Source organism: Salmo salar, chromosome 06 (genome assembly GCF_965601325.2).
Source record: "Salmo salar chromosome 06, fSalSal1, whole genome shotgun sequence".
Lineage (NCBI taxonomy): Eukaryota > Metazoa > Chordata > Actinopteri > Salmoniformes > Salmonidae > Salmo > Salmo salar.
In genome coordinates this window covers 78,660,001-78,687,771 of record NC_138296.1, presented here as the reverse complement: position 1 = coordinate 78,687,771, position 27,771 = coordinate 78,660,001, and the positions used below count along the sequence as shown (strand labels likewise).

Here is a 27,771-nt window from a genome sequence, read left to right as displayed (position 1 = left end):
ACATGCAGACACACACACTCTTCTTGAAGCGTACACACACATTATGCCAACAGACATACACACACAGATTCACTTTTTCTGGTTGATGAAATTCATTTGTGACATGTTGATTTCTTCAACAATTCAAGAGTCATATTCTGCAGTGTTGCTGTGCTCAACCCAGAGGGAGAGAGAAGAGAAAAGGGGGGAATCTTCCACCTTACTCACATCTCTTCCTCCTCTCCTCTCCTCTCCTCCCTCTCTCTCTCTCTCTCCCCCGACCCTCACCCCCTCCAGCCCTACACATGCCCCCTCACAGGGAGCCATATGTTCCAACCCCACCCTCAGACATGGGACAGCATCTGCTGACTACAGGGTTCACAGTGTGTGTGTGAAAGATGAAGAGAGAGAGCCACTGTTACAACACTGTATATAGACATAATATGACATTTGAAATGCCTTTATCCTTTTGGAACTTTTGTGAGTGTAATGTTTACTGTTTATTTTTTATTTCACTTTTGTCTATTATCTATTTCACTTGCTTTGGTAATGTAAACATATGTTTAACATGCCAATAAAGCTCCTTAAATTGAAATTGACAGGAAGAGTGAGAGAGAGACAGAGAGAAAGAAAGGAAGACATTAAGAGAGAGAGAGATGTAGAGAGAGAGACAGGAAGAGAGAGAGAGAGACAGAGAGAGATATATAGAGAGAGACAGACAGAGAGAGATAGACAGAGAGAGAGAGAGAAAGAAAGGGAGAAACAGAGCGAAAGAAAGGAAGAGAGAGTGATATAGAGAGAGACAGACAGAGAACGAGAGCGAGCGAGAGAGAGCGAAAGAAAGGGAGAGAGAGAGAGAAAGAAAGGAAGAGAGAGCGATATAGAGAGAGACAGGAAGAGAGATAGAGAAACAGAGAGAGTGTCTGTGAGAGCATGTGTGCTGTAGGGGGTAACATGACTCATCATGAATAGGAAGCAAATAATAAGTACAGTCTGTATGTGTGTCGCATGTGAATCTATCTGTGTATGTGTGTGTGTGTGTGTGTGTGTGTGTGTCGCATGTGAATCTGTCCGTGTGTGTGTGTAGTGTGTGTGTGTCGCATGTGAATCCGTCCATGTGTATGTGTCGCATGTGAATCGATCCATGTATGTGTGTGTGTGTGTGTGTGTGTGTGTGTGTGTCGCATATGAATCCATCATTGCACTTGTGTGTGTGTGTGTGTGTGTGTTCAATTCCTCAACCCTCAGACAGGAGAGTTACAGAGAAACAGTGGTATAGGGCTATGTGAGGTGTGTGTCATGTGAATCTATGTATGAGTCTGTACGTGCAGTTTGATTAACATGCTCTAGTACAGTACCTGGGGTCTGGTAGTTAAGGGAGACCATCTGGCAGCCTGCGTTCCAGAAGATCTGAGGCATGTAATTACTGGAGTCCACCCTGCCTCCTTTAGGATAGATCCGACTCATCTGACGCTTGTTGTAGCTGGACGCAAACATTCAGGACTTAACACAGGGACAGAGGGAGGGAAAGAGTGTGTGTGTGCGCGTGCGCTTGTTCGTGTGTACGTACATGTGGAAGTTGTGTGTGTCTATGCTTGCATGTGTGTGGTGTATATAGGTATGATGTTTGATCAGTAGGATTACATGGTACAGCACCTGAGGTCTGGAAGTTGAAACAGTGGTGTGTTTGTCTGTGTTTGTGTAGCGAGTCGAACGGGCCGCAGACCTATTTTTAGAAGGGAACAGCTTGTGTCCTGCATTCCCGCTGGAATGTGTGTGTGTTCCCCATTCCAAAGGCACACCGGTCTCTCCCAGAGGAACTAGGGCAGTTGTCCACAGATGGATACTGTAAACAAACAACATCTAGTATCCAGCAGAGTCTAGCCCTATCATGGGCTCATATCTGGGTGACCTAAAACTGAAAAGTTACAACTGCTGCAACTTGGTAAGTTCTGGTCCAGGGGGCGTCCTTTTTATCCATGCCAAACTTGGTGCAAAACCGCACCTACTAGAAACCTAGCAACATTCAGAGTTCAAATTAGTTAAATTGTTCCTTTGTGGGAAGTAAAGGCGCGCGAGAGGAGGAAGAATGCAAGAAACAGAATCACCACCAAAACAAAACATTGCCACCAATACCTTTTGGGCATTTTCCCAAATCTGGATATAAAGTTGCATTAAACTATGTAGCTTTTTAGTGATTGCAGTCAGCCTGACTGACCAGTTGAATAGCTGCATTGTTTTTGGAGGTAAGTCATCTGTGAATTACAGTGCCAGTTGAGATAGTTTGGGATGAGTTGGACTGCAGAGTGAAGCTAAAGCAGCCAACATGTGCTCAGCATATGTGGGAACTCCTTCAAGACTGTTGGAAAAGCATTCCAGGTAAAGCTGGTTGAGAGAATGCCAAGTGTGCAAAGCTTTCATCAAGGCATAGGGTGGCTACTTTGAAGAATCTCAAATATGAATATATTTTGAATTGTTTAACACTTTTTTGGTTACAACATGATTCCATGTGTGTTATTTCATAGTTTTGATGTCTTCACTATTATTCTACAATGTAAAAACTAGTAAAAATAAAGAAAAACCCTTGAATGAGTAGGTGTGTCCAAACGTTTGACTGGTTCTGTATATCAAGTGTTATTGCTATAGTTGAAGTCGGAAGTTTACATACACCTTAGCCAAATACATTTAACATCAGTTTCACAATTCCTGACATTTAATCCGAGTAAAAATTCCCTGTCTTAGGTCAGTTAGGATAACCACTTTATTTTAAGAATGTGAAATGTCAGAATAATAGTAGAAAGAATGATTTATTTCAGCCTTTATTTCTTTCATCACATTCCCAGTGGGTCAGAAGTTTACATACACTCAATTAGTATTTGGTAGCATTGCGTTTAAATTGTTTAACTTGGGTCAAATGTTTCAGATAGCCTTCCACAAGCTTCCCACAATAAGTTGGGTGAATTTTGGCCCATTCCTCCTGACAGAGCTGATGTAACTGAGTCAGGTTTATAGGCCTCCTTGCTCGCACACACATTTTCAGTTCTGCCCACAAATGTTCCATAGGATTGAGGTCAGGGCTTTGTGATGGCCACTCCAATACCTTGACTTTGTTGTCCTTAAGCCATTTTGCCACAACTTTGGAAGTATGCTTGGGGTCATTGTCCATTTGAAAGACCCGTTTGCGACCAAGCTTTAACTTCCTGACTGATGTCTTGATGTTGCTTCAATATATCCACATAATTTTCCTTCCTCATGATGCCATCTATTTTGTGAAGTGCACCAGTCCCTCCTGCAGTAAAGCACCCCCACAACATGATGCTGCCACCCCCGTGCTTCACGGTTGGGATGGTGTTCTTCGGCTTGCAAGCCTCCCCCTTTTTCCTCCAAACATAACGATGGTCAATATTCCCAAACAGTTCTATTTTTGTTTCATCCGACCAGACGACATTTCTCCAAAAAGTACGATCTTTGTCCCCATGTGCAGTTGCAACCTGTAGTGTGTCTTTTTTATGGCGGTTTTGGAGCAGTGGCTTCTTCCTTGCTGAGCAGCCTTTCAGGTTATGTCAATATAGGACTCGTTTTACTGTGGATATAGATACTTTTGTACCTGTTTCCTCCAGCATCTCCACAAGGTCCTTTGCTGTTGTTCTGGGATTGATTTGCACTTTTCGCACCAAAGTACGTTCATCTCTAGGAGACAGAACGCATCTCCTTCGTGAGCGGTAGGACGGCTGCGTGGTCCCATGGTGTTTATACTTGCGTACTATTGTTTGTACAGATGAACGTGGTACCTTCAGGCGTTTGGAAATTGTTCCCAAGGATGAACCAGACTTGCGGAGGTCTACAATTTTTTGATTTTCCCATGATGTCAAGCAAAGAGGCACTGAGTTTGAAGGTAGGCCTTGAAATACATCCACAGGTTGTCACGTCCTGGCCAGTATAAGGGTTAATTGGTATTGTAGTTTGGTCAGGACGTGGCATAGGGTATTTGTTATATGTGGTTCGGGGTGGTGTGTTAGTTAGGAGGTCGTTTGATTGATTATTTCCGGGTTTTGAGTTGTGGTCTATTTCTATGTTGAGTCTGGTTTATGTATGTCTATGTTTGGTTAATTGGGGTTGGGACTCTCAATTGAAGGCAGGTGTTGTCTATTTGCCTTTGATTGAGAGTCCCATATATGTGGGTGTGTTTGTGTTTGTCAGTTGTGGGGAATTGTTCTTGCACTGCGTTTGCATAGCCTGTAAGACTGTCCATGTTGTGAGTATCATTTATTGTTTTGTTTTCCGGTGGATGCTTTGCCTTTTACCATTAAAAGAAAATGAGTATCCACAATCCAGCTGCGCCTTGGTCCTTCTCTCTCCCATGCGACATATTCGCCGAAGAGTACGACATTTTCTGTGACAGAATTCCCCACCAAACCAGGACCAAGCAGCGGAAGAAGTCTAGCGAGGACTGGGGAACACGACGGGTAAGGGAGACCGAGAGGCACCCACAAGAAATGTTTAGGGGGGGGGCACAAGGGCTGTTTGACGGGGCAAGACTGGAGTGCCAGTCAAGTTACCAGAGCCGCCCGCCAGTCAACAGTCGCCAGAGCCGCCCGCCAGTCAACAGTCGCCAGAGCCGCCCGCCAGTCGTAAGTCGCCAGAGCCGCCCGCCAGTCGTAAGTCGCCAGAGCCGCCCGCCAGTCAGGAGTCGCCAGAGCGGCCCGCCAGTCAGGAGTCGCCAGAGCGGCCCGCCAGTCAGGAGTCGCCAGAGCCGCCCGCCAGTCAGGAGTCGCCAGAGCCGCCCGCCAGTCAGGAGTCGCCAGAGCGGCCCGCCAGTCAGGAGTCGCCAGAGCGGCCCGCCAGTCAGGAGTCGCCAGAGCGGCCCGCCAGTCAGGAGTCGCCAGAGCGGCCCGACTGCCAGGAGTCGCCAGAGCGGCCCGACTGCCAGGAGACGCCAGAGCGGCCCGACTGCCAGGAGACGCCAGAGCGGCCCGACTGCCAGGAGACGCCAGAGCGGCCCGACTGCCAGGAGACGCCAGAGCGGCCCGACTGCCAGGAGACGCCAGAGCGGCCCGACTGCCCGGAGCTGCCAGAGCGGCCAGACTGCCCGGAGCTGCCAGAGCGGCCAGACTGCCCGGAGCGGCCAGACTGCCCGGAGCGGCCAGACTGCCCGGAGCTGCCAGAGCGGCCAGACTGCCCGGAGCTGCCAGAGCGGCCAGACTGCCCGGAGCGGCCAGACTGCCCGGAGCTGCCAGAGCGGCCAGACTGCCCGGAGCTGCCAGAGCGGCCAGACTGCCCGGAGCTGCCAGAGCGGCCAGACTGCCCGGAGCTGCCAGAGCGGCCAGACTGCCCGGAGCTGCCAGAGCGGCCAGACTGCCCGGAGCTGCCAGAGTGGCCAGACTGCCCCGATCTGCCAGAACCGGAGCCACCTCCAGATATAGGTGGGTTGGGGAGGGGGGGTGTAGCACAGTGCCGTCGTTGACGGCAGCCACCCTCCCTTCCCTCCCTTTAGTAGGGGGATTTTTTTTGTTTTTTTGTGTGGGGTTGTTGTTTTCTTAAGGTGCTTCCGGGGTTAGCACCTTTAGGGGGGGGGTACTGTCACGTCCTGGCCAGTATAAGGGTTAATTGGTATTGTAGTTTGGTCAGGACGTGGCAGAGGGTATTTGTTTTATGTGGTTCGGGGTGGTGTGTTAGTTAGGAGGTCGTTTGATTGATTATTTCCGGGTTTTGAGTTGTGGTCTATTTCTATGTTGAGTCTGGTTTATGTATGTCTATGTTTGGTTAATTGAGGTTGGGACTCTCAATTGAAGGCAGGTGTTGTCTATTTGCCTTTGATTGAGAGTCCCATATATGTGGGTGTGTTTGTGTTTGTCAGTTGTGGGGAATTGTTCTTGCACTGCGTTTGCATAGCCTGTAAGACTGTCCATGTTGTGAGTATCATTTATTGTTTTGTTTTCCGGTGGATGCTTTGCCTTTTACCATTAAAAGAAAATGAGTATCCACAATCCCGCTGCGCCTTGGTCCTTCTCTCTCCCATGCGACATATTCGCCGAAGAGTACGACATTTTCTGTGACACAGGTACACCTCCAATTGACTCAAATGATGCCAATTAGCCTATCAGAAGCTTCTAAAGCCATGACATAATTTTCTGGAATTTTCCAAGCTGTTTAAAGGCACAGTCAACTCAGTGTATGTAAACCTATGACCCACTGGAATTGTGATACAGTGAATTATAAGTGAAATAATCTGTCTTAAAACAATTGTTGTAAAAATGACTTGTGTCATGCACAAAGTAGATGTCCTAACCGACTTGCCAAAACTATAGTTTGTTAACAAGAAATTTGTGAAGCGGTTGAAAAACGAGTTTTAATGACTCCAAAATAAGTGTATGTAAACTTCCAACTTCAACTGTATTTTACAACAGCGATTGGGCTGAAGCTGTCTAGTAGTGTGTGTTGTCTAGTGTTAGCTCAGTGTGATCTAAGTGTTTACGAAAGGACTATTGAGATACTTAGCGACATGATATTTGTGCTAGTTGGCAACTAAAAGAGATGCTGCATAGCTACAGTAGGTCTAGCTGAATGGGCAAAGCTAGCTCCATTGATTCACTATTAATGACAATCATGTAATGTTAGCTATCTACAGAGTCATTTGTTGCTTGCCTTTCATTGAGCTAATTTCAAATGAGGCCGCGCAACTGCGCATCTCCCGTGGTTTGTGGCATAGCAGGCACGAGCAAACTCTGAGGGGATTCCCTCTAGCGTTCTTCCTCTCTCACACGCATTTACTTTGTCACAAGGAACGTCCGAACTCTGACCAATCAGCTCAGCTTTGAATGTTGCTAGGTTACCCGTGGGCGTGGTTTTGCACTAAGTTTGGCATGGATAAAAACGTCCAAGGGACCCACTATGGATATTGTTTTTTTTGGCGTCTAGAAAATCTAGGGAGTCAGTCACTTTTGATGCCGTAATTCATTAAGAAGAATAGTAGCATAAAGGACTATGGACTCATCTTGACTACTTCACAGGTCAGGAATGATTGTGTTTATTGTGTCTATGTTGTCTGTGTGCATTTACATGCTGTGTGAGTGTTGACACTGGACCAAAGGATACTTGACAAACTCGATGGCGTTGCTCTTCAGATAACCCAGACCCACTGACTCATTAAATGACGACATGTTGTGATGGATGTTCCTCTCTGGAGGGACAAGAGACAGTAGAGTTAAAATGGGGGGAAAGAGAGAGCGAGAGAGAGGAAGAGAGAGAGAGAAAGAGAGAGAGAGAATAAAAGAGAGAAGAGAGAGCGCATCTGACTAATGTAACTGACACATCTAGAAGTGTACCACACAACCCACAACTCTGATGTTGCACCATGACAGCTCAAGTAACTAAACCATCTGAACCAGCTTCATTTTACAGTACAAGTTCTAGATGTGTAATAATCACCGTAACTAAACACTCACTAAACCAGTTCATTTAGCATTACTGTTGAAGGTTACCTTCTGCGACGTCAAAGCTCTGGAACTTGACTGGCTGTGCGTAGTTGACCATGGCAGAGAGGTAGGGGTGGATGTTGGTGGTGGCTCCGACGTACGTGTACGAGGCTATCAGAGCCTCCTCGTCATCCGTTGTCTCTCCAGTCTACACAAGAGCAAAAAACACACTGTCGTTTTACACTCACACATCTCTGTTGTCTTCCAGTCTCCACACTGTACACACAGAGCCCTTCAGTCTGAGAACACATACAGTAATTATAAAGCACATCCAAGTCAGTTAGGAACACTCTCATTATCAATGTAGAAATGACCAGAGAAAGAGCTTTACACTGGCTAGAGCTTAGAGAACAGGCTACACACTCAACAGTAGGGAGAGAAAAGGCTAGTTTGTGACCAGTAAAGAGAGAATGAGCAGCTGAACCAACTCCCATACCTTCTTGATGTTGTTATCCTCAGAAGCCTCTGAGATGTCTGTGGTGTCTGTAGCTTCTGTGGCCTCAGACATCTCTGTTGGATCCTCCTCCACAACCTGAACACACAGCAATAGTTCATAATACACTGGGTAGTTTGGGTCCTGAAACAGCTTTTCACCCGTCTACAATGCATTCGGAAAGTAATCAGACTCCTTGACTTCTTCCACATTTTGTTACGTTACAGACTTATTCTGAAATGGATTCAATTGTTGACTTGTCCCGAAGCCAGTCCTGCGCTGTCTTGGCTGTGTGCTTAAAGGCATTGTCCTGTTGGAAGGTGAACCTTCGCCCCAGGTCCTGAGCAGGTTTTCATCAAGGATCTCTCTGTACTTCGCTCCGTTCATCTTTCCCTCGATCCTGACTAGTCTCCCAGTCCCTCCCACAGCATGATGCTGCCACCATGTTGGGATGGTGCCAGGCTTCCTCCAGACGTGACGCTTGGTATTCAGGCCAAAGAGTTCAATCTTGGTTTCATCAGACCAGAGAATCTTGTTTCTCATGGTCCGAGTCCTTTAGGTGCCTTTTGGCAAACTCTAAGTGGGCTGTCATGTGCCTTTTACTGAGGAGTGGCTTCCGTCTGGGAACTCCACCATAAAGGCCTGATTGGTGGAATGCTGCAGAGGTGGTTGTCCTTCTGGAAGGTTCTCCCATCGGGTTCTTGGTCACCTCCCTGAACAAGGCCCTTCTCCCCCGATTGCTCAGTTTGGGCGGGTGGCCAGCTTTAGGAAGAGTCTTGATGGTTCCAAACGTCTTCCATTTAAGAATGATGGAAGCCACTGTGTTCTTGAGGACCTTCAATGCTGCAGCCATTTTTTGGTACCCTTCCCCAGGTCTGTGCCACGACACAATCCTGTCTCAGAGTTCTAGTGACAATTCCTTCAACATCATGGCTTGGTTTTCACTCTGACATGCACTTTCAACTGTGGGACCTTATATAGACAGGTGTGTGCCTTTCCAAATCATGTCTAAGTTAGGTTTGTTAAAATAAAGCCCTAAGTCTTAGCGCAAAACACAAATTCCATTTAGAAAATGTATACCTTTTTGATGCTGTTGTCCCGATCCTCTCCTTCTTTCTTCACACTGACACTGGTGCTGAGGCTGTTGTCTTCACTAGGCTCCTCTGATGTACTGATCTTCATGTCAGGGTTCACGTCCTTCACATCACCTAGAGCTACAGACACAGTTGCCATCCAACACACACAGTTACCCTCCAACACACACATGGTTACCCTCAACACACACACACACACACACACACACACACACACACACACACACACACCGGTTACCCTCCAACACACACACACACAGTCACAAAGACACACACACGGTTACCCTCCAACACACACACACACAGTCACAAAGACACACACATCCTCTAGTGAACTGATACAAAGTGCCTGAATATCTCAGTCTCCAAAGTGACTACACACCAGAACAAGAAGGAAAAGAAGAACCCTCGTGTACACACACACACACGCTCACCATTCTCCACATCTTCCTCTGTCTCTGCTCCCAGTAAGATAGCTGGTGTGTTGGTCTCTCCAGCCTCCATGTGCTTCTTAAAGGACTCTAACTGCTCTGTAGAACAACAACAACACAAGTCAACATAGTGTAGTCAACAAAACCATCATACAGAGTGAGAGAACAGTCCAGCAGTAGCAACATCTGTAACTGCAGATATAAAACTATTCTTGCATAAAGTTGACTGTCACTGTATACGTACTCTGTTCCACCTCGGGTTTCAAGCGTTTGTTTTTGATGAGGATTTTGCGTTTGAGGTCGATGGGAGAAGGCAAGGGACGACCCGCTTCAACCTGGCAACAACAACAAACTTTCCTTTTTTACAAAATGGAAGGAGACATTTACAGTAAATGGTCCATTTTTTTGTAGCATGAAAACATCACATCCATATTGTTTATTATGTTCAACCATGATGAACTATCAGACACGGTACAGATAGACACTGTAGAAAGGAGAAAGACAGATATAGTGTGGTAGCAGGTAGATTGCTCACAGTGTATCCCTCGAGAGGATGCCTCAGTAGGTAGTCTCCAAAGATCTCCTCACAGTACCGAGCCATCTTGTACTGCTGGGGTTTACTAAAACACACAGGATCAAACCAGTCAAAAGTTTGGACACACCTACTCATTCAAGAGTTTTTCTTTATTTTGACTATTTTCTACATTGTAGAATAGTGAAGACATCAAAACTACGAAATAACAGATATGGAATCATGTAGTGACCAAAAAGTGTTAAACAAATCAAAATATATTGCCTTGATGACAGCTTTCCACACTCTTGGCATTCTCTCAACCAGCTTCACCTGGAATGGTTTTCCAACAGTCTTGAAGGAGTTCCCACATATGCTGAGCACTTGTTGGCTGCTTTTCCTTCACTCTGCGATCCGACTCATCCCAAACCATCTCAATTTGTCAAATAGCCCTTACACAGCCTGGAGGTTTGTTTTGGGTCATTGTCCTGTTGAAAAACAAATGATAGTCCCACTAAGCGCAAACCAGATGGGATGGTGTATCACTGCAGAATGCTTTGGTAGACAAGCTGGTTAAGTGTGCCTTGAATTCTAAATAAATCACAGACAGTGTCACCAGCAAAGAACCTCCCCACCATAACACCTCCTCTATGCTTTACGGTGGGAAATACACATGTGGAGATCATCCGTTCACCCACAAAGAAACGGCGGTTGGAACCAAAAATCTCCAATATGGACTCCAGACCAAAGGACAGATGTCCACCGGTCTCATGTCTATTGCTGGTGTGTCTTGGCCGAAGCAAGTCTTTTCTTCTTATTGGTGTCCTTTTGTAGTGGTTTCTTTGCAGCAATTTGACCATGAAGGCCTAATTCACACAGTCTCCTCTGAACAGTTGATGTTGAGATGTGTCTGTAAGTTGAACTCTGTGAGGTGCGATTTCTGAGGCTTGTAACTCTAATGAACTTATCCTCTGCAGCAGAGGTAACTCTGGGTACTCTTTTCCTGTGGCGGTCCTCATGAGAGCCAGTTTCATCATAACGCTTGATGGTTTTTGCGACTGCACTTGAAGAAACGTTCAAAGTTCTTGACATTTTCCGTATTGACTGACCTTCATGTCTTAAAGTAATGATGGACTGTCGTTTCTCTTTGCTTATTTGAGCTGTTCTTGCCATAATACGGACTTGGTCTTTTACCAAATAGGGCTATCTTCTGTATACCATCCCTACCTTGTCACAACACAACTGATTGGCTAAAAAGCATTAAGAAGGAAAGAAATTCCACAAATTCACTTTTAACAAGGCACACCTGTTAATTGAAATGCATTCCAGGTGACTACCTCATGAAGCTGGTTGAGAGAATGCCAAGAGTGTGCAAAGCAGTCATCAAGGCAAAGGGTGGCTACTTTGAAGAATCTCAAATATAAAATCTATTTTGATTTGTTTAACACTTTTTGGTTACTACATGATTCCATATGTATTATTTCATAGTTTTGATGTCTTCACTATTATTCTACAATGTAGAAAATAATACAAAATAAAGAAAACCACTGGAATTAGTAGGTGTGTCCAAACATTTGACTGGTACTGTAGTTATCAGCAAAGTCAGCGCTTGTAAGAAAAGTGTGAGTGTTAGTTCCATTCCCCCCCCAACTTTTTTGTAATTAAATTACAAATTCATAATAGTTACACTGTTACATGTAATTCAATCGGACGTAATGGAATAAATAACATTGTCATGTATAATATTTTTTTTAACATTCTGGATCATTGTGAAATCCTTGGTGCTGTTATTAACTGACATTTCAGTTAATCATTTTTAAACAGCTAATTGGCCGACGTCGGTTCAATTATTTGAATCCCATTTCATTCCGTTTTTTTCTGTGAAGTCAATGCGCAAGGTTTATCTAGAAGAGACTGAAGAACGCACGATGGTCAGGAGATATACAGAGCAGCTGTCGCGTCATGAGGTATCTCTACCCGAAATTACAGTCATAGAAGTATGCCTTATTTACATTGAAGAACTACAAAATAGTGATTTTGTCAGACAGTATAGCAAGCAGCTCTATAGAGATGAGATGATGAAATGGAATGAAATAATAAAGTCATCAAATTAAACAAATGTAATATACACAACTGAAATATGTTATTAAAGTAAGCTCATGTGAATAAATGATGGTTAATAAGTGATAAGCAGTAATGGGCATGTCTACCATCATGGGACTTGTATTAATTGTTTTATTCTGTGTTGTTACAGCCTTCAACCCAAACAATCTAACAAAAATCAAAAACCTTTATTATTTTTCAATAATCGAACCAACCTCAAAAAGCACTAATCGCTCAGCACTAGAAATTCTACCTGCAGTGGTTTTCAAATGACAGGATCACAGGATACTCAGATGTCACAAAGGCTGTTTCTCTGATGGCTGAGATCACATCCTGTTTGAGGGGGGAAACAACAACATGGGGATTGATGTTAGAACCACATTGAATCCATTATATATCCCTTGCTATAAGTCTCTGGATAAGAGTGTCTGATCAATAACTACAGAGTAAATTCAAATGGATCTGCAGGTCTCAATTAGATGCAGTATCAATTTATGAACACAAGAGGGTAGACTTACTATATCTAATTCATACAAAAGTTGTCTGAATGATCAGACAAATCTGAATGAGTGAAAGAGTGTTTTGTGTGTGTGTGAGAGTGTGTGTGTACCTTAAAGAGGATGTCAGTACACATAGCCTTGCCATGAGTGATGATAGGTTCCTGGTCTTCTCCTTTTCCATCCCAGCAGTCCAGTTCTACACACCTGACATCATACACATACAAAACAGTTTACATACTGTATATAAACACACACATACACACACAACCCCCCATACCCTCCCCGCCACCATCTCACCACCACCCCACACCCTGTCCCCCCACACCTACCTGCAGCCGGAGAGCAGAACCTGTCTGTACATCTCCACGGAGGACTTTCCTCCAAACTGCCTCCCGGTCAAGTAGGTGTTGTGGGAGGAGGCAATGAAGTAGTGAGCCAGCGGCTGTTCCATGTCCTGGTACAGCTCAAGACAGTCCAGGAACACCGGGGCATTCTCATCTGACATCAGGTACCTGCAGAAGCCATCACTGGACATACGGCCTGGGGGAGTGTAGGAGGAGTGGATGGAGAGTGTGTAAGGAGGTCTGCTAAATTTGACATAAATTAGCCCTGCCCAGCTGAAGATCTGTCTTTTTTCAGCCATCTATTTCCTGTGTTTGAGAGGTGAAAAAATCCCCTTGTCACTTAAATCTCGATGGATTAATTGCTTTCATGCATTACAGTATGTACCGGTATGTTATCTAGTTACCATCCTAACGTTAGTTGGCTACTAATACATCGAACTTGCCAGGCAGTATATTAACTATATGCTATCTAACTAACTACCCAACATTTATTGATTTGATTATTCACGTCATTCTTGGCTAAGTGGTATAGTGGTTGTGAGTTCTCAATAGACATTGTTAATTCTTCCCATCTACTCCGATTTCAGAGCACTCTCGTCTGTTTGCCAGAGCGCAGAATAACTGATGGATTTACGAACGCTCAACACCCATATAATATATGACCGGTGTTAGTAAACGTCGGCAAAAAAAAGAGTAATTAAATTGTTGCCAGTAGCACAGTTACAGTCACCAACGCTCTGGATAACATGAAAACAGCCTAACCACCTCTGATTGGGCGAGTAAATGGCATTAGTGAGATATTCTCTCATTTGTCTGGAAATAGCTAGCCAGTTAGCTTGGGTGCTTGACTGCTGTTGAGGTCAGAACGCTTGGACCAACCCTACTCCTCGGCCAGAGCGTCCAGCGATGCGCTCCGAGAGCGAAACGCTCTGAATTTACGAATGGGCAATCTGACAACGCTCTGGCACGCCATATTGAATTTACGAACACACCTGAAATCGTAAAATGTCTAGCTAGTCTTTTGTTATGATAGCAAGAGGTTGCATAGCAACAGCATCAACTTCCGGTAAACAGGCGAAGCTGTATGGTAGTATGGGTATTCGAACACATGTATTGTTTTTCCATTATATCTATAATGCTGAAGCTTTGTCTGGGATTTATCGCACCGTCTCGACACTTTGATCACCAGAAAGAGAAGAAAGATGATGGGTGTTCATTTTTATGCAATTAAAAAAAGTAATAATTTAATACAGTTGAAATGTTTACAAATTAGATGCGCTGAAATGAAAGCAACTTCCGAAAATGAACACTCGGATTATAGTGATATTATGTCTGATCTCGCAAACAATGTAAAGTATGTTTAGATAGGTGTAATCTATGCCAAACATGTTGATTATTAATCCAAGGGTATCCTGCTATTGCCACTCTTGTTAAATTATGCAAGAGAACATGACAACAGTAATTAATGAGGCAGACTAGACAGAACAGGTGAGTGCAGGTAGGGTAGACAGAACAAGTGTTTGTGGTTGACGACAATAGACAATGGGCCTGATCGGACAGCTCAGAGCTTCTGCTCTTTTCTGTCCATAAAAACAAATGGATTGGTGGATGAGGCAGGGCAGGCCAGGAGCAAGGAAGGAGGGTGTGGTCAAGCAGGGCATCCCCCGAGTCTAAATGCCTAAAAGTTTTTATCAGAACAGGCATAGATTAGTTACTTTATTTTCCTTTCCCGACATGAGTTTGTTGTGTTTAAAGCCAACGTTATTAAAGTTACAGCTCACAGCTGTGCGTGGTTGCATCCCTGTTACACCCCTTTATGTACATGAGGTCATATATGCAAATACCCCCTTTGTATTTAGTGAATGCACCATTTTGTAAGTCGCTCTGGATAAGAGCGTCTGCTAAATGACTTAAATGTAATGTAATGTAATGTATTTATGCAAATGAGGCACCTATATTTTTGTTTATTTTACCACAACATATATACAAAAATACCTGATATATACATTTTCTTATTGTATGAGTGCATTCTAATACATTTTAAAAAGTGCAATTTTACAATAAACTGAATACCTGAATTAACACAAAAATCCCTGAACTCCTTGCCAGTAAAATGTTTTTTTTTTTTTTTGTGTGTGCTATAATTCAGTCAATATCTGATGGATTATAAAAATGCAAAAGGTTTGGAGTATTTTTATCCATTATCCAACTGTTGCATTTACGAGAATTGTAAAAAAAAATGTATGTTGATGACCGTTGCTACATACACAGATTTAGATTTTCTTCACTTATTATCAGTCAACACTCACACATCCAACATGTACAGTCGTGGCCAAAAGTTTTGAGAATGACACAAATATTAATTTTCACAAAGTCTGTTGCTTGCATGATGGCAATTTGCATATACTCCAGAATGTTATGACGAGTGATCAGATGAATTGCAATTAATTGCAAAGTCCCTCTTTGCCATGCAAATGAACTGAATCCCCCAAAAACATTTCCACTACATTTCAGCCCTGCCACAAAAGGACCAGCTGACATCATGTTAGTGATTCTCTCGTTAACACAGGTGTGAGTGTTGACGAGGACAAGGCTGATCACTCTGTCATACTGATTGAGTTCGAATAACAGACTGGAAGCTTCAAAAGGAGGTTGGTGCATGGAATAATTGTTCTTCCTCTGTCAAGCATGGTTACCTGCAAGGAAACACGTGCCGTCATCATTGCTTTGCACAAAAAGGGCTTCACAGGCAAGGATATTGCTGCCAGTAAGATTGCACCTAAATCAACCATTTATCGGATCATCAAGAACTTCAAGGAGAGAGGTTCAATTGTTGTGAAGAAGGCTTCAGGGCGCCCAAGAAAGTCCAGCAAGCGCCAGGACCGTCTCCTAAAGTTGATTCAGCTGCTGGATCGGGGCACCACCAGTACAGAGCTTGCTCAGGAATGGCAGCAGGCAGGTGTGAGTGCATCTGCACGCACAGTGAGGCGAAGACTTTTGGAGGATGGCCTGGTGTCAAGAAGGGCAGCAAAGAAGCCACTTCTCTCCAGGAAAAACATCAGGGACAGACTGATACTCTGCAAAAGGTACAGGGATTGGACTGCTGAGGACTGGGTTAAAGTAATTTTCTCTGATGAATCCTCTTTCCGATTGTTTGGGGCATCCGGAAAAAGGCTTGTCCGGAGAAGACAAGGTGAGTGCTACCATCAGTCCTGTGTCATGCCAACAGTAAAGCATCCTGAGACCATTCATGTGTGGGGTTGCTTCTCAACCAAGGGAGTGGGCTCACTCACACTTTTGCCTAAGAACACAGCCATGAATAAAGAATGGTACCAACACATCCTCCGAGAGCAACTTCTCCCAACCATCCAGGAACAGTTTGGTGACGAACAATGCCTTTTCCAGCATGATGGAGCACCTTGCCACAAGGCAAAAGTGATAACTAAGTGGCTCGGGGAACAAAACATCGATATTTTGGGTCCATGGCCAGGAAACTCCCCAGACCTTAATCCCATTGAGAACTTGTGGTCAATCCTCAAGAGGCGGGTGGACAAACAAAAACCCACAAATTCTGACAAACTCCAAGCATTGATTATGCAAGAATGGGCTGCCATCAGTCAGAATGTGGCCCAGAAGTTAATTGACAGCATGCCAGGGCGGATTGCAGAGGTCTTCAAAAAGAAGGGTCAACACTGCAAATATTGACTCTGCATCAACTTCATGTAATTGTCAATAAAAGCCTTTGACACTTATGAAATGCTTGTAATTATACTTCAGTATTCCATAGTAACATCTGACAAAAAAAGCTAAAGAAACTGAAGCAGCAAACTTTGTGGAAATTAATATTTGTGACATTCTGAAAACTTTTGGCCACGACTGTATAGTTGAGGGCAGTGATGCTGTTGTGTTAATTCACCGGGAGAGGGCAGTACCTGCTAAAGAAATGTGTTATTCACCAGGAGAGGGCAGTACCTGCTAAATAAATGTGCTATTCACCGGGAGAGGGCAGTACCTGCTAAAGAAATGTGCTATTCACCAGGAGAGGGCAGTACATGCTAATGAAATGTGTTATTCACCAGGAGAGGGCGGTACATGCTAATGATATGTGTTATTCACCAGGAGAGGGCAGTACATGCTAATGAAATGTGTTATTCACCAGGAGAGGGCAGTACATGCTAATGAAATGTGTTATTCACCAGGAGAGGGCAGTACATGTTAATGAAATGTGTTATGCACCAGGAGAGGGCAGTACATGCTAATGAAATGTGTTATTCACCAGGAGAGGGCAGTACATGCTAATGAAATGTGTTATTCACCAGGAGAGGGCAGTACATGCTAATGAAATGTGTTATGCACCAGGAGAGGGCAGTACATGCTAATGAAATGTGTTATTCACCAGGAGAGGGCAGTACATGCTAATGAAATGTGTTATTCACCAGGAGCGGGCAGTACATGTTTATGAAATGTGTTATTCACCAGGAGAGGGCAGTACATGCTAAATAAATGTGCTATTCACCGGGAGAGGGCAGTACCTGCTAAAGAAATGTGCTATTCACCAGGAGAGGGCAGTACATGCTAATGAAATGTGTTATTCACCAGGAGAGGGCGGTACATGCTAATGAAATGTGTTATTCACCAGGAGAGGGCAGTACATGCTAATGAAATGTGTTATGCACCAGGAGAGGGCAGTACATGCTAATGAAATGTGTTATTCACCAGGAGCGGGCAGTACATGTTTATGAAATGTGTTATGCACCAGGAGAGGGCAGTACATATTCATGAAATGTGTTATTCACCAGGAGAGGGCAGTACATGCTAATGAAATGTGTTATTCACCAGGAGAGGGCAGTACATGTTAATGAAATGTGTTATTCACCAGGAGAGGGCAGTACATGTTAATGAAATGTGTTATTCACCAGGAGAGGGCGGTACATGCTAATGAAATGTGTTATTCACCAGGAGAGGGCAGTACATGCTAAATAAATGTGTTATGCACCAGGAGAGGGCGGTACATGCTAATGAAATGTGTTATTCACCAGGAGAGGGCAGTACATGTTAATGAAATGTGTTATTCACCAGGAGAGGGCGGTACATGCTAATGAAATGTGTTATTCACCAGGAGAGGGCAGTACATGCTAATGAAATGTGTTATTCACCAGGAGAGGGCGGTACATGCTAATGAAATGTGTTATTCACCAGGAGAGGGCAGTACATGCTAATGATATGTGTTATTCACCAGGAGAGGGCAGTACATGTTAATGAAATGTGTTATTCACCAGGAGAGGGCAGTACATGCTAATGAAATGTGTTATTCACCAGGAGAGGGCAGTACATGCTAATGAAATGTGTTATTCACCAGGAGAGGGCAGTACATGCTAATGAAATGTGTTATTCACCAGGAGAGGGCGGTACATGTTAATGAAATGTGTTATTCACCAGGAGAGGGCAGTACATGCTAATGAAATGTGTTATGCACCAGGAGAGGGCAGTACATGCTAATGAAATGTGTTATTCACCAGGAGAGGGCGGTACATGCTAATGAAATGTGTTATGCACCAGGAGAGGGCAGTACATGCTAATGAAATGTGTTATTCACCAGGAGAGGGCAGTACATGCTAATGAAATGTGTTATGCACCAGGAGAGGGCGGTACATGCTAATGAAATGTGTTATTCACCAGGAGAGGGCAGTACATGCTAATGAAATGTGTTATTCACCAGGAGAGGGCAGTACATGCTAATGAAATGTGTTATTCACCAGGAGAGGGCAGTACATGCTAATGAAATGTGTTATGCACCAGGAGAGGGCGGTACATGCTAATGAAATGTGTTATTCACCAGGAGAGGGCAGTACATGCTAATGAAATGTGTTATTCACCAGGAGAGGGCAGTACATGCTAATGAAATGTGTTATGCACCAGGAGAGGGCGGTACATGCTAATGAAAAGGCAAGACTGGAGTATTGTATACAGCAAGACTGGGCTTTGGAGAATCCTCTCTTGTTCTCCTCCTCTCCATCCACTCCACTCTCACCTTTCGTCTTCACATCTCTCTCTCTATCTCTGCATCCATCCCTCTCACCTTTCTTCTTGAGGTCTGGGTCTCTCTCGTACTTCTCGATTATCTGCATTGCTCGTTTCGGGTCGTAGAAGGGGAACAGGATCTCATTTAGCCGCGGGTCGCGCTGATTCTGGAGAAAGTAATGACACACAACATTGTCACACTCACAAGCACATACTGTACACATGCATGTCACCGCACTCTAAGGAAATATGTCCCATTCCTAACTTGAGAAATGTGAATGTAATTGAAACCTTTGCGTAAATCTCGCCATGGACACTAATGCATGCTTTTGGCAAAACTTTCAAGAAACTGTTTATTTATTTATTTTACTTTGAGGAAACTTTACGTGCACAAGTCATGTTACCAACTGAGTTTGAACCCGGTTTTTGTTTGGGTACCACAAGACTATTTTAGCCCGCTGAGCCAATGCCTAGGCATTAACTCCTGGAGCTAACGGCAGTTTTCAGGTCTCAAGCTAGCGTTAGGCTACTCATCATGCAAGTGTTGCTCACTGCACCACCTCTGCTTCACATCAGTCAGGTCAGGATTGGGACCATTATAACAAGAGACTAAACACACACACAGCTGACAAACAACAGCGAGTAACAGTTTAGACTGACACAGTGACAATGTATATAGTACTAACCCTGGTACAAACACATCTTTCATTTGTGGGTGTTCAAATGAAAACCAAAATGCCACAATTACTGATACAGAGCTACTGCAATGGGGTGGGGAGAGGAGGTGTGTGTTGGCCAAAGGTAGGGAACGCGTGTGGTCTCACATGCAGAGAGGGTAGAGATTCACACATCAGCAGGGATCAGAACAACACCACTTGTCACTATAGCAGGTAGCATTCACAGCCTTTGTACTAATGGGCATTCACTTCAGCATTGCACACAGAGAAAGAGAAGCATCCGCACATACATACAGTAGATAGAAGTGGAAGCAGGTATGTTTTCAGCCAAAGCAGAGACCACTAGCACAAAAGAAGGGGAATAGGAACTGATATTGATCACTGCATTGTTTGGAAAGAGAAAGCAAGAAAAGTATTTCACTGTACTAGTGCACGTGACAATAAAACATTTGAAACTTGAAGGCAGGCAGGCAAGTAGACAGAAACCAGACAAAATAGCCAAACAGAAAGCCCCCCCCCCCCCAGTTGCCATGGTTACACAAACAGTCACAAGTAGGCGGGGCTGGGGAGAAATATACTGAACAAAAATATAAACGCAACATGCAACAATTTCAACAATTTTACTGAGTTTATATAAAGAAATCAGCCAATTGAAATAAATTAATTAGGCCCTAATCTATTTCACATGCCTGGGCAGGGTCACAGCCATGGGTGGGCCTGGCTCCCAAGTGGGTGGGCCTACAGTATAGCTGTGGCCCTGCCCAGTCATGTGAAATAGATTAGGGCGTAATTTATTTATTTCAATTGGCTGAAATTGGGGAGCCAGGCCCAGCCAATCAGAATGAGTTTTTCCCCACAAAAGGGCTTTATTACAGACAGAAATACTCCTCAGTTTCATCAGCTGTCCGGGTGACTAGACTCTGACCATCCCGCAGGTGAAGAAGCCGGATGTAGAGGTCCTGGGCTGGCGTGGTTACACGTGGTCTGTGGTTGTGAGGCTAGTGGGGCGTACTGCCAAATTCTCTAAAACGACGTTGGAGACGGCTTATGGTAGAGAAATTAACATTACATTCTCAGGAAACAGCTCTGTTGGACATTCCTGCAGTCAGCATGCCAATTGCATGCTCCCTCAAAACTTGAGAAATCTGTGGCATTGTGTTGTGCGACAAAACTGCACATTTTAGAGTGGCACATTTTGTCCCCATCATGAGGTGCACCTGTGTAATGATCATGCTGTTTAATCAGCTTCTTGATATGCCACACCTGTCAGGTGGATAGATTTTCTTGGCAAAGGAGAAATGCTCACTAACAGGGATGTTAACAAATTTGTGCTCAACATTTGAGCGAAGTAAGCTTTTTGTGGTTATGGAAATTTTTTGGGGTCTTTTATTTCAGCTCATGAAACATGGGACCAACACTTTACATGTTGCATTTAGATATTTGTTCAGTATTGGTCGGGGATGGGGGCAAGCAGCTGAGAGGGGCAGGATGAAGTTACCCCTACAGACACTGATCTAAGATCAGTTGTTCCCCATTTTTGAACTTCATATTTATCATCTCCACCACAACATCAACATATGAGAAAATGTTGTGTTTCTATGTTTTACAGTAAAAAATATATAGCAAGATAAGTGTTTCCAATGACATCATCTGTGTTATTCGTGTGATTATGACCAATTGTAAGTAGGTATTGCCTACGAACTGCCTTCGTAATATTTTACAGAACATTAGAAACACGCCATTTTCACACGTTGATGTTGGGGAGGTGCTGGAGACGATGAATATGAAGTCGCAAATGGTGAAATGTTCCTTTAAGGATTTGAGGAGGGTCATCTGAAACCGATCCTATATCATTGCCTAAGAGCAACTTCTACCCTGTGTCAGGTGAGAGGGTAGGGGTCAAGCAGTCACACAGAGAAGTTAATGAATGATAAAGAGCTTACTTCATTCAGAAAGCTGACTAACTGGTCTACGTTTAAAAAATCACTTTTGTCCCCATTGCTGCAAAGGAATTAATTAGAAAAACAAAATGTTATGTTTCTTAAAAACCCTCTCAGCCAGTCAGTCAGTCAGTAACTAGAAAGCAGAAGGGTTTTTTAAAGGGTCAAAACCCAACACTGTCGTGTTACATTTTTATATCAACATTTCTACATGTTAAAATCACCACAGGTCAAACATTTAAATACTGTTGAGTTAGTTTAAAACAAATGTGTTAATGTGTCACTCTTTAAGCAGGTTAGGTTTTCCAGAGGTTACAGGTATTAGTAGAGAAGCTGAAGACTGTTTAACAAATGTTGATCTCTCAACCAAACACCAACACACTACAACTCTCTCTCTCTCTCACTCTACTTCAACTCTCTATTCCCTGTCATTCACATGGTGTCTACACTACAGCTATCAACACAACAGTTGAACAAGCGGCCGTTACTAAATATCTCATTACTATCAGAATCACAGTTGGGAATATGCTGGAAAAATACATAGCAATAAAATGTTGTAGATGTTGGACTGTAAATGTCTTCCCAGTGAGCAAAACAGACCTTGTTACTCCTACACTAACTACACACTTAGATGTGACTAGCATTGAGGGTGCAGTTAGCTTTCTACAGTAGGCTGAAGTAGAACAGAGTAGCTATTGAGGGTAGAGAGTACAGTAAAAGAGGTCTGGGGAGTAGAGCTAGTGACAACTCACATTTTGTTGAAGAGTTCCTGGATGTCAGTACGAGGGCAGATCTTCTGAGTCAGGGCGTAGAAGATGTCAAAGGGGAAGGCTGAGTCTTCTATCTCCTCGCTCTGAGGGGAGATAACGTTATACACTGAGTGTACAAAACATTATGAACGCCTGCTCTTTCCATGACATAGACTGACCAGGTGAATCCAGGTGAAAGCTATGATCCCTTATTGATGTCACTTGTTAAATCCACTTCAATCAGTGTAGATGAAGGGGAGGAGACAGGTTAAATAAGGATTTTTAAGCCTTGAGACATTTGAGACATTGATTATGTATGTGTGCCATTCAGAGGGTGAATGGGCAAGACAAAGATTTAAGCGCTTTTGAACAGGTTATGGTAGTAGGTGCCAGAATTTTTTACGCTCAACAGTTTCCTGTGTGTATCAAGAATGGTCCACCACCCAAAGGACATCCAGTCAACTTGACACAACTGTGGGAAGCAATGGAGTCAACATGAGCCAGAATTCCTGTGGAACGCTTTCGACACCTTGTAGAGTCCATGCCCCGACGAATTGAGAAGGGTGGGTGTAAATCAATATTTGGAAGGTGTTCCTAATGTTTGGTATACTCAGGGTTTAGTTAAATGATAGATCCAACGACAGCAAGTTACCATGCACAACATCAGACAAACCCGTCATGAACACACGCACACACACACTTCCAGCGCACCTTTCCACTAGGCAGACCCAGTTCCTTCAGAGCCTGAAAGATTCCTTTCTCTGTTTTCCCAGATGCAAACGTCCGTGTGATGCTGAAACAGAGAGGAGAGAGTAGGCTGTCATCACAAAGTTCATCAATCAAATGACTGCTGATAAATGTTTTTACTAAATGAAGTATCTCTTACGTTCTCACTGGGATCTTGCCGTTCACATTGGTCAGAAAGCACATCCTCATCCAACTAAAAATAGGAAAGACACAACACATGTTTAGGTGTGTGTGTTTCTTGAAGCAGAACATAGGATGGACGTTGTTGAGGTGTGTGTGTGTTTCTTGAAGTAGAACATAGGATGGACGTTGTTGAGGTGTGTGTGTGTTTCTTGAAGTAGAACATAGGATGGACGTTGTTGAGGTGTGTGTTTCTTGAAGCAGAACATAGGACGAACGTTGTTGAAGTGTGTGTGTGCATCTGTGTCTGTGTGTGTAATGTTGTATGAATGTGTGTGTGTGTGTGTGTGTTTGTCTGTGTGTGTTTACTACTGTGTGTGTGTGTGTGTTCACTACTGTGTTTGTGTGTGTGTTTACTAATGTGTGTGTGTTTACTACTGTGTTTGTGTGTGTGTTTACTAATGTGTGTGTGTTCACTAATGTGTGTGTGTTTACTAACGTGTGTGTGTTTACTACTGTGTTTGTGTGTGTGTTTACTAATGTGTGTGTGTTTACTAATGTGTGTGTGTTCACTACTGTGTTTGTGTGTGTGTTTACTAATGTGTGTGTGTTCACTACTGTGTGTGTGTGTGTTTATTAATGTGTGTGTGTGTTTACTAATGTGTGTGTTCACTAATGTGTGTGTGTTTACTACTGTGTTTGTGTGTGTGTTTACTAATGTGTGTGTGTTTACTAACGTGTGTGTGTTTACTACTGTGTGTGTGTTTACTACTGTGTGTGTGTGTTCACTACTGTGTGTGTGTGTTTACTACCCTGTGTGTGTGTTCACTACTGTGTGTGTGTTTACTACTGTGTGTGTGTTTACTACTGTGTGTGTGTTTACTACTGTGTGTGTGTTTACTAATGTGTGTGTGTTCACTACTGTGTGTGTGTTTACTACTGTGTGTGTGTTTACTAATGTGTGTGTGTTCACTACTGTGTGTGTGTGTTTACTACTGTGTGTGTGTTTACTACTGTGTGTGTGTTTACTACTGTGTGTGTGTTTACTAATGTGTGTGTGTTCACTACTGTGTGTGTGTGTTTACTACTGTGTGTGTGTTTACTACTGTGTGTGTGTTTACTACTGTGTGTGTGTTTACTAATGTGTGTGTGTAGTGGCTTCCTTTCCTCTTTACCATAGCCACTGCCCAAGCCTGAAGTGGGGTTGTTTGGTACGCATACAGTCCACACTCAAGGTTTCCAAAAAGCCAAACATTCAATGTGATCCAGGGATATGGTGCAACAAAAATGTTTATTCTTCTTATATCTAACAGGAAAATGAATATCCAATCAACTTAAAACATAGGTTACTTGATATGGAAAATACACAATATGACCTGTCTGTATGTCTGTATGTCTGTATGGTCAAAAAACTATACCGCTCCCGCGTCTAGCAAGGACTCCTCCCCCCGAAGGCCCAACTACCTGCCTTTATCCTAACACACTTACCGCAGTACAATGAATGGGCAAGAGGGGGGGGCAAAAAATAAGTTGCACTAACAACAAATGAATACATCTCAATTAGGTAAATATAAATCATAAAGGTATGTACCTAATATTTCATCATATACATTCATATTTACACAAATATACATGGAGCTCTGAATGTTCTGTCTTTTATACAAATATGTCCAAATCGGCTCTAACATACCGGCCCCTAATTGTTGACTGCACTGAATGGACAACAATTACTTAATATTCAAACGTAGAGCCAATACACAAAACATTCTATACCAGAGCACTATTACAGTTCATAGCTATATACAAATATACAAGGTGCCATATAGGAAAATAGTCCATAGATCTCAGTCTGAGTTGAAGTGTTCAGGTGTTCAACTTCCAAAAATGTCAAGAGTATGACGTCCAAAAAATGTATGACTACAACATCAACGAATCAGAGGTGCACGTGATTCAAAGATGGAGCACTGTGTGTGTGTGTGTGTGTGTGTGTCTCACTCCGCCGACTCCAGGAGCAGACAGAGTTTATTGATAGGTCTCTGTAAGATATTGGTCTTGGTCTTAACCAAGACGCTCCGGACAAGACCTTTGGCCCCTGGCAAAGCCTCCACCACACGCCCCATTAGCCAAGAGTTCCTATGGGCGGTGTCGTCGACGATGACCACAAGGTCACCAGGACTGAAGTTTCTCTTAGTTTTGTTCCACTTGTTCTGCTCCTGCATAAGTGGAAGATACTCCCTGATCCATCTCTTCCAGAAGAGGTCAGTAATATATTGTACTTGCTTCCATCTCCTTCGTGAGTATAGGTCGCTTCTCTGGAATAGTCCTGGTGGCAGGACTGGCTTTGTTTTCAGATGAAGCAGATGGTTCGGAGTCAGGGGTTCTAGATCATTAGGGTCATTTGTTACAGTTGTGATTGGTCTGTCGTTCATGATTGCCTCAACTTCACACAAGGCTGTCTGCAAAGCCTCATCATCCAGTACTTGCTCTTTAAGGACTGAATAGAGGATCTTTTTCACCAGTCGGATCAACCTCTCCCATACCCCCCCATGGTGGGCTCCAGAGGGAGGGTTGAATGACCATGTCACTCCTTCCTTCAGTAATTCATTTTGAATCTTGTTGTGATCCAGCTCTTTCAGAGCTTCTCCTAGCTCTCTGTGTGTTCCAACAAAGTTGGTGCCATTGTCTGTTCTGATACTTGTGACTGGGCCCCTTCGACAGATGAACCTGCGCAGGGCATTGATGCAGGAATCAGTATCCAGATAACTAGCAACTTCTAGATGGACAGCTCGACTCACAAGGCAAGTAAAGATCACACCATACCGCTTCACATGAACGCGGCCTCGCTTCACCTCTATGGGGCCGAAGTAATCTATGCCCACATGGGTGAAAGGCGGCAAATCAGGTGACACCCGATCTTGTGGAAGGTCGGCCATCTTCTGTTCTCCAGCTCTAGCTTGCATCCGCCTGCAGAAGACACAGCTCTTAAGGATCTTCCTTGCTAAGGAGTTGGCACAGGGTATTCCGGTGGCCTTTCTAGGGAGTTTTTCCTAGGGAGTTTTTCCTAGCCACCGTGCTTCTTTCACATGCTTTGCTTGCTGTTTGGGGTTTTAGGCTGGGTTTCTGTACAGCACTTTGAGATATCAACTGATGTACGAAGGGCTATATAAATCAATTTGATTTGATTTGGTATCCAATATCGCTGGCGAAGTCTAGAAAGCATGTGACCTCTCCCAGAGTGGCCAACCTGCTCATGGATGTGGAGTAAGATCAGTCTGGAGATGTAGGAGTCTTTGGGTAGGATCATAGGATTCTTTAGTTCCGTAGGCATAGCAGCTTTGCTTAACCTTCCTCCCACTCTCAGAATGCCATTGTCAACAATTGGATCAAGCTTACAGATTGAGCCATTTCTCTTGGCACATTGTTTTCCTTTCACAACTAGTGCAATTTCTTGTTTATAGTGCTGTCGTTGCTCAAATCGAATGATGGCCTTTTCTGCTTCATCTAGGTCATCCACAGACAGACTTTCTTTTCCAAATGTCAGTTTGAACTTGTCAATTTGTTCCTTCAGTGAGTTTGTCAGACTCTGATCTGAACCTGGATCAGTTTGTGTGAGAACTTTCCTTTTCTGGCTTAACTGTAGAAGAAGTCTCTTCAGTTTCAGCATCCAGGCAACTGCTTTTTTCAAGCTGTTCCATGTTGAATAGTACTCGATCAGTTTGCTGGTCGGACTCTTTTCCTCCACACATGTACTGTTTACGATGACGTCTTTTCTCACCTCTGGGTCATCCGAAGGGATGGAGCCAAGCTCCTCGGGGACTTTTGGCCATTGTGTTTCTGTTTTCTCCAGGAATTCTGGTCCTTTGCGCCATCTCTTTGAGTTCAGGAAAATTTCAACATGTAATCCTCTTGAAGCATCATCGGCTGGGTTGTGTTTGGAGTTCAAATACCTCCACTGTTTTGCTTTCGATAGGTCATGGATCATAGCAACCCTATTAGCCACAAAGGAATGGTATCTCTTGGTATCATTGCGGATGTATTTTAGCACAGACTGGCTGTCTGTCCAGAAAGTTGACTCCTCAAGTTCAATCTGGAGCTCCAACCTTAACATCCTGTCCACTCTCACTGCCAATGTTGCTGCAGCAAGTTCCAGTCTGGGGATCGTCATCTGCTTGAGTGGAGTGACCCTTGATTTCCCCAGTATGAATGCAATGTGGACCTTTCCCATACCGTTTGTGAACCTAAGGTAGCTTGCCGTGCCATAACCTTGTTCACTTGCGTCACTGAAGTGATGCAGCTGTGCGGTCTTGACTTGACCAAAGTTCTCAGGCATCATACACCTGTCTATCTGGAATCTGGAAAGCTGGTCTAGCTCTGAGAGCCATCTCTTCCACGAAATAGAGTGTTCTTCGGGGATGACTTCGTCCCATCCACACTTTAGCTTGCAGAGCACTTGAAGAATTTGCTTTGCCTTTAATACGAATGGGGCGAGGAAACCTAATGGATCATAAACAGAGCTGACAGAGAGAATACCTCTTCTTGTAAGGGGTCTGTTCTTGACAATGACTCGAAAGGTAAACGCATCTCTTTCAATGTTCCATCGGATTCCAAGTGCTCTTTCAACAGGCAGCTTTTCTCTGTCCAGGTCCA

At 43.8% G+C, this 27,771-nt stretch overlaps 1 protein-coding gene across 5 annotated transcripts in view; it reads right to left on the bottom strand.

Moving 5' to 3' along the window:
* LOC106608040 (1-phosphatidylinositol 4,5-bisphosphate phosphodiesterase beta-4) overlaps window positions 1-27,771 on the bottom strand; it is a 178,789-nt gene that overhangs the window by 41,658 nt on the left and 109,360 nt on the right. For all 5 annotated transcript variants that reach the window (XR_006770320.2, XM_082976989.1, XM_082976990.1 and 2 more), the window contains 16 exons: window positions 23,144-23,197; window positions 22,969-23,050; window positions 22,261-22,361; window positions 21,512-21,569; window positions 18,950-19,058; window positions 12,856-13,066; window positions 12,637-12,730; window positions 12,280-12,359; window positions 9,948-10,032; window positions 9,657-9,747; window positions 9,416-9,511; window positions 8,968-9,101; window positions 7,891-7,986; window positions 7,461-7,602; window positions 7,075-7,159; window positions 1,338-1,462 (listed from right to left, as the gene is read on the bottom strand). Coding sequence is in view for 4 of the 5 variants with exons in the window: in XM_082976989.1 (XP_082833115.1) it covers window positions 1,338-1,462; window positions 7,075-7,159; window positions 7,461-7,602; window positions 7,891-7,986; window positions 8,968-9,101; window positions 9,416-9,511; window positions 9,657-9,747; window positions 9,948-10,032; window positions 12,280-12,359; window positions 12,637-12,730; window positions 12,856-13,066; window positions 18,950-19,058; window positions 21,512-21,569; window positions 22,261-22,361; window positions 22,969-23,050; window positions 23,144-23,197 (1,643 nt within the window). In the remaining variant the exon portion in view is untranslated. The remainder of the gene's footprint in view (window positions 1-1,337; window positions 1,463-7,074; window positions 7,160-7,460; window positions 7,603-7,890; window positions 7,987-8,967; window positions 9,102-9,415; window positions 9,512-9,656; window positions 9,748-9,947; window positions 10,033-12,279; window positions 12,360-12,636; window positions 12,731-12,855; window positions 13,067-18,949; window positions 19,059-21,511; window positions 21,570-22,260; window positions 22,362-22,968; window positions 23,051-23,143; window positions 23,198-27,771) is intronic.